A 7,148-nucleotide genomic window follows, 5' to 3' on the forward strand; every position below is an offset into this window, starting at 1 on the left:
GGTTCAAATAACTATGGAGTTTGAATTGATTATTTATTTTGATCATTTCCCGCATCATCAGAGAGTTGGATATGTGTGTATAAAAGTTATTATTACTATTACTGTGCTCCCTACTTATTTTTTTGATCATAACCAATATGCAAATCATTTAAAAACTCATTTATACCTTCTCTTCTAGACGATTATGCTGTTTGGGCATGAGAATTAACATAATTAGCTGATGAAAATGAATTATTATGATTTAATTTCTAAACTTAATTTTGATTTTGCTTTTAAAATTCAAAATTTTATGAAGAATTACTAAAATTTTCATCCTAAGACTAATTAGTTGTCTGTTTTGATTTTTAGCTTGATTAAAAATTGAAAAAATTATCATCAACAATGTTTTCTTTGTTGTTATTGAAGTTGTTCATTGAATTCAACTAAACTTAAAATGAAAAATTTTTTAGAGTAGAAGCAGTGCTGCTATTGCTAGTCCGTAGAGCATTGTTATTTTTTTATTAGCTTATATTATCTGAATTGCTATATTATTAATAGTTGCTTCTTGAAGAGCTTTAATTAACAGGTAATTGATAAGATATAGATTAAGCTGGACGATTGGTATAATAGTTTTCCAAAAATTACTAACCTGAGCTTTAAGCAGATTTTTCTGCTTTTTTTTCAATAAATACATCCTAAGTGTTTAGCTATCTTAGAGGTTAATAAGAAAGAGGTTTGTCAGCATAAAGTTTTTCTGGTCTTCCCAAATCAAAAGAAGCATTTCTAGCTGCATCTTAGTATTTTTAAGCAGAAGATTAATTCGAATAATAGCTATAAGATTAGTTCAATGCTTGTTATTTTTATATATTTGAATAGCTATTGTTTTCTTTAAATAGCTAATTATCAACTGGGTGGTTGGAAATTGGAATTGGTGAAATGTACTTTTATGTGGAACCAGGATTATAAGATTAGGTTGTAATCTATCTTAGGTTTTGTTTTGAGCTAGATGGTTAAAAATTATTTTTATTTTATTAAAAATCCTTTTAATTTCTAACTCTATCTTCATAGCTTTGATCTCTTGAATGAAAATCTTTAAAGTCTACTCTAGAAGCTTCACTGTACAATTAACTTTGTTTCTATTGATTAAGTTGATACTGATTGCTATCGTATTTTAAGTGCTGCTACTAGTTTAATCCATCAGTAAAAGCTGATATTTATCCATTGCTGCTACTATTTTTAAGTTAAATCTTTTACGAATCATCTAAAAAAGATCGTTCGCAAATAGGGCTTGAAAGTATTTTTATAGAATTAGAAATATCTTGTCTTAGTTGATTAAAATCCACATTTATTTCCTTTTTTTAAATATCTTAATTTATTATTTAACTCTAAGCATTTGTATTAGCGTATCTATCTAAAGAATTAGATCTATTAGCAGAATTATTATCATTAGGAGGCTTTGCATATGAAACAGCTGAATTATTTAAGCTATTATAATTGCTACTACCTATTAAATTGTAAGGCGCTGTCTATTGTTATACAACTGCCTTAATGTTTCGCCTTTAAAATGTTCCTTTCATATTAAAATACTACTTTGTTAACCCAAATTAGTTAGTTATTTATTAATTAACACAATCAAATTAATCAAATTTTAAAAATATTTGCTGTTAAATCGAGTTTTATTCCTTAATTGATTTATTGAAATATCGAAACTATTTTCAATTTAATTTAAGTTTCTGGTATCTATCTTTATCAGCCATGCAAATTCAAAAATTTATATAAACAATTATTTATTTCCAACGAATGAGTGAATCAAGTAGAGATAGATATAAAATCAATTCTAATACTTTTTTATTTTAAATAGAAATTATCAATTAGATAAACATTTAATATATAAATCTAAATAGTATTCAAATCATATTTTTTTATTACTTAAGCCATTTTTTATTTATTTTTATTTGACTTAGTTAAACTAATAGTAATTTAAATTACTATTTTTTTGAAAGGTATTCATATATTTTAGTAAAAATTTTATAAATTAATTAGCTAACAAACAAATTCATTTTATAATTTTTTGTCAAAAATAAGATAAAAAACTATCTCCAAACAAACTGAATAAATTTTATCAATAATTAGAATTAATATTTTTAATATTTTTTTAAACACATAAATTTCAATAATTTTATGAATAACTTTTTATAACATTATTATCTTAAATGTTAATTTGATTAATTCAAAAGAATATAATTTTATTAATCAAATTTTTTATTTTTAAGATCCTAGTGACCGATTAAGACTGAGTCTGAGAATTAATATCATTAAAACTATTATTAAACAATTTTATTTTGAATTTAAAATTATTTACAATTCTTGATTTATTATCAAAAGAGAATAGAGAGTGTTAGTTAAAAAATAGTTTTTTCATTGTTTTACATGAAATAAATTTAAAGTAAAATGCTGGCACATGAAAATAAAAATAAAAATGTTACTCAAGGTATAGACTTAAATTAGAAAGCTTCTCACAATTTGCTAAACTAGTAGCCAAGCTTAGTATACCATCATTTAAAATATTATTATCCCTTTGTTTGCAATAAATAAAACATTCAATAAGTTTGTTTTTAGAATAAAAATTTTAAATAAAATATTTTAGAAATTAGAAATTAAAAATAATAAATTTTCAATTTTTAAACTTATAATTTAATATCATAATTAATTAATAAATAATTAAATTTATTACGCTAATTAGAGGGATAAATTTTAAAGATTTGTGCACTATTCTAATGAATTGCCTAAACTAATTGCTCCTTCATTTCCAATATTGTTCCTCCTATATTTTAAGACTTCATATTCAAAAAAAACCATAGAAACATTATGGAAGAATAAAAAAAATTTTTTGTTTTAATATTTATCCTTTTATCTATTTATTAATTGATTTTATTGCTTGCTTAATTATTTTTTTATTTAATTAAAGAGATTTTAAGAAAAAAATGAAACATTACAGCAAAATGAGACTCAAATTTTAAAGATTTAGACAACTGGTCAAACCTAGACTTAAACCTAATATACCCTATGATCCTATATTACTTTCACTTAAAAAATTTTTTTTAATTAATTAAAAAATGATTAAATTAAAAATAAAATTTTAGTTTAACATAATTTTAATGCTTTCAGTAATTCTATCTGTAAATAAGTTTAAAATTATTTAAATATAACTAAGATTTTTTAAATTTTAATATTTTCTTTACTATATATAAGTCATAAATAGCATTATTAATATAAAAGATATGAAAATATTTACCAAATTTCCAGTTCAAGGGCTATGAGATAAGAACCTTTTGTAAAACTTAAACCTAAAGCAGATGTAGTCTCAGGTCCCATTTTATTATTACTGTTTGTGTATAAAGGTAAAAATTTTTAAATATTCATGATTTGAATAATTAAAATAAATATTAACCAGTTAAATAAATTAATGAATAAATATTTAAAAAATAGAAAGTCTAGAAGTAATTAATAAAGTTATTAATTTTTGTCTCACTATTATTTAAATTGCATTTTTAACATAACAAAAAGAAGAAAATTTTACCTAAGATTGAGAGTTAAATTAGAAATTTTAGTGAAATCTAATTAGGCTAAAACACCTTCATCTTTTTCACCGATATAATTACATCTTTTTTTATGAAAAACAAATATTTTTATTTTTATAATGCTTAAAATAGGTAAAAATATCATTCATTATTTTAAAAATTTTCAAATAATTATCAATAAATAATTTAAAACCAATAAAAGCTTGATTCTTTTTATGAATAAAAGTTATCTAGCAAATATGAATTTTACTCATAAATTAAAACAAAAATATATTAACTTACCTGAAATCTATTGATAAATTAGACAGTGTAGTACAGTTTGATAAAGCAGAACATATAGTTGAGAGAGCTTCGTCTTTTATTTCATTTAAACTTAAAAATTTTTAAAATATTTTTATATTTAATTAAAATAAAATTTTTTAATATCAATTAATAAGAATAAAATTTTTTAAATTTCATTTTAATTTTAAAACTCTTTAATTTATTTTATTATAAATATGAATAAACTCCATTTATAAAAATTAATTTATTCAATCAGTATTTATTTGTTATAAAAATAAATTTTTAAATAATTAAAAATTAATTAGAATTAATTATAAAAATATTTTCTACCATAGTTGCATATGTAATTCTTAGAGTTTAGGACATTTTGATAAGCCTATGCTTAAATTAGAAGCTCCATTTGATTCAATTTAGTTTTTACTATTAGAAAATATTTAAGCAAATAAAAATATATATATAAATTTATCTTACAAATTTTAAATAAATCAATCATTCTTCTTAAAAAATCAATTTATTTTTAAATAAATAAATAAAAATTATGTTTCAAATAAAATTTTAAAATCATTTTTTACTTAATCCAATTTTTAATATTATTTAAAAAATTTAAATAAGTTATTATTACGAAAGATTCAAACTGAGTGTAGTGAGATTAACACAACCTGATAAAGCAAAACCCAAACTTGCTGCGCCGTTAGATCCAATATTATTTTAGCTTTAATATATAAAAGAAATTTAAACAATTAAAAACAAAAGATAAATAAAATACAAATTTATAAACAAGAATTGAATTTCTATTTCTTTATAATATTAATATTGTTTGTTATTAATCAGAAATAGAAATAAGAGCTAATAAACTATTTTATAAAGCATTTATTAACTAATAAATTTTTATTTTACTAAAGATTAAGAACCAAAGTTGAAAGTTTTGTAAGATTTGCTAAAGAATTGCTCAATCCTTATAAGCCTTCATCATTAATTTTATTCCATCTTTTATAAATTTATGATATTTTAATTTAAAACAAAAAAACTATTAAATGATAAAATTAAATAATAAAATTAAAAATGAATTACTGAACTTCAAGAATCAGAGATAATAGTTTAGTACATTTTGCTAAGCTTTAGCCTAAATTGATTATTCCTTATGCTTCAATTTAATTGTCACTTTTGGATTTTAGATTATAGTTATAATATAAATAACTTTCATAAAAACAAACTAAAAATAAAATAACTGAAGTAAGTATGTATGCATGACACTTATTTTTAAATCTAAATAAAACAGTAAAACAAAATAAATATACTAAATCTTTAAAAAAATTTCTTTGATTTTTCTATTAGTAAATTATTTTGTTAACTTAATTAATTTTTGATCACAATTAAAAATAAAATAATTGATTTAAATAAAATTAATTGTTATACCCTAACTAAAGTGTCAGCATTGAAAGATTAGTGCATTTTTCAAAACAAGTAACCAAATTTGAAACTCCCTCATTAGAAATAAGATTTCCTCTTTAAATTAATAAAATTTAGTTAAATTATCAAATATTTTATAAAAAAGAAATTAAATTTGAAAATTGAGATTTCAAATTCAAAAAAACTTAACTAAATCAATAAAAAATAATATTTTATTTTTAGTTAATATTTATCTTCACTTTGAATTAATTATAATATTAAAATAAATAAATAAATTATTACAAAAGATTCAAATGTAAATTTGAGATATTTGTGCAGTTTTCTAAAGAAATTCCTAAATAAGAGGCCCCTTGTGGTCCAATATTATTGGCTCTAACATCAGGTTGTAATAATTTAATAGTGAAATAAAAAATTTTCAATAAAAAATCTATTCAAAAGTTAAAATAAATTGCATTCTTTACCCTAAGTTTAAAATGAAAGTTGAGATTTTAGTTAAATTTTTTAATGCAGATTCAATATTTTGTAATCCATTTGGTCCAATCTTATTAACACTTAAATACATATAATTAAATTAGTTCATAATAGCAGAAGAAATATGATAATATTTAGTAAATAACCAAAATTATTGATATAAAAGTAGGATTTATATGAGAAATTAGAAAATTTATTTCAAATTTAATTGAGCAAGTTATTAAAAATTTAATTTTGTAAAATAAAAGTAAACATTTTAGATAGATAAAAAATTAAAATTTACTAGAAGTTTAGATTTAAATCTGTGATTTTGGAAGATTTTGATAAACATGAGAATAAACATGATAAATCCTCATCGCCTAAATTACACTACCTTTAAATTCATTTTATAAAAATTTTGATTCAATAAGTTAATAAATAAATTTAGTTTCTTTGTAGGAAATTATGTTTTAAATTAATAATGAATAGTTTAATTAAAAATTTTTGGAAATTTATGCTTTTTTTAATTAAAATAGAAACAATGTATTATTTAAATAATTTTATAAAATTTTTATGAAATAACAAAAAAAAAATTGTTTTTACCCAAAATTAAGTTCCAAATTCGAGAGATCAGTGAGGTGTACTAAAGAATTAGCTATAGTAGATATGCCACTATCAGAGATAGGATTTTGTCTTTTTCAGAAAAAACGTTCAAGTTAGAGATTTAATAAATTAAGAGAGTAGAAAATAAGTAAAATAATTAAATATAAATGAAATGAAATGAAATGTATTAAATTTACTAAAATGATAGTTTGAGATTTTTTAGGGAATTTTTTGTATTTGTAATAGCAGAACATAAATCTGTTAGACCTTTTGATTCTATTTAATTGCAACTAAGTAATTTTATATTAAAAATGTAAGAAAACACTTTTTAAAATAGGTTTAATTTTTAAAAATTCATTAATAATTTATTTAAATAAAATCTTATAAGAAAATAAAAATAAATAGATTTATTTACTTAAAAAAAATATATATTTTTACTTTTTATATCATATTTTAATTTTTCTAAATTAGTCAAAAATATCATTAAAAATAAAATAAAATTCCTAATACCCCAATTCTAATTGCAAAGTTGAGAGATTATAGCAATAAGATATAGCAGTACCTAAAGCGGATAATTTATCATTGTTAATTAAACACCATCTATTATCATAATAAATATGTATTAATTTTTTTTTAATAAAATTTACTTACAATTTGAGAATATTTATTTAATTTTAAAGAAATTTAAGAACAATAATTCATTTTGGAAAAAATAAAAGCAACAAAAAATTTTATTAAGCATCTAAAATTAGTAAATTATTTTATGTTTCTTTTTATAATCCAAAAAATAGTTAAAGAATTAAAATTTTTGCAATAGATTTTAATAGAATTAATTATTTTTAC

At 19.7% G+C, this 7,148-nt stretch overlaps 1 protein-coding gene across 1 annotated transcript in view; it reads right to left on the reverse strand. All coding sequences in view use genetic code 6, as the record gives it.

Moving 5' to 3' along the window:
• Positions 1 to 2,209: 2,209 nt before the first annotated feature.
• The window catches only part of TTHERM_00704030 (tetratricopeptide repeat protein), a gene marked incomplete at both ends in the record, with an annotated part of 5,306 nt that continues 367 nt past the window's right edge, over positions 2,210 to 7,148 (reverse strand). Inside the window, 18 exons of the mRNA XM_001032073.3 lie at positions 2,210 to 2,300; positions 2,466 to 2,555; positions 2,714 to 2,803; positions 2,976 to 3,065; positions 3,275 to 3,364; positions 3,560 to 3,643; positions 3,843 to 3,932; positions 4,173 to 4,262; positions 4,465 to 4,554; positions 4,740 to 4,829; positions 4,914 to 5,003; positions 5,259 to 5,348; positions 5,535 to 5,624; positions 5,714 to 5,803; positions 6,007 to 6,096; positions 6,306 to 6,395; positions 6,503 to 6,595; positions 6,816 to 6,905. Coding sequence (XP_001032073.3) covers positions 2,210 to 2,300; positions 2,466 to 2,555; positions 2,714 to 2,803; positions 2,976 to 3,065; positions 3,275 to 3,364; positions 3,560 to 3,643; positions 3,843 to 3,932; positions 4,173 to 4,262; positions 4,465 to 4,554; positions 4,740 to 4,829; positions 4,914 to 5,003; positions 5,259 to 5,348; positions 5,535 to 5,624; positions 5,714 to 5,803; positions 6,007 to 6,096; positions 6,306 to 6,395; positions 6,503 to 6,595; positions 6,816 to 6,905 — 1,618 coding nt within the window. The remainder of the gene's footprint in view (positions 2,301 to 2,465; positions 2,556 to 2,713; positions 2,804 to 2,975; positions 3,066 to 3,274; positions 3,365 to 3,559; positions 3,644 to 3,842; positions 3,933 to 4,172; positions 4,263 to 4,464; positions 4,555 to 4,739; positions 4,830 to 4,913; positions 5,004 to 5,258; positions 5,349 to 5,534; positions 5,625 to 5,713; positions 5,804 to 6,006; positions 6,097 to 6,305; positions 6,396 to 6,502; positions 6,596 to 6,815; positions 6,906 to 7,148) is intronic.

Source organism: Tetrahymena thermophila (assembly GCF_000189635.1).
Source record: "Tetrahymena thermophila SB210 genomic scaffold scf_8254391, whole genome shotgun sequence".
Classification (NCBI taxonomy): domain Eukaryota; phylum Ciliophora; class Oligohymenophorea; order Hymenostomatida; family Tetrahymenidae; genus Tetrahymena; species Tetrahymena thermophila.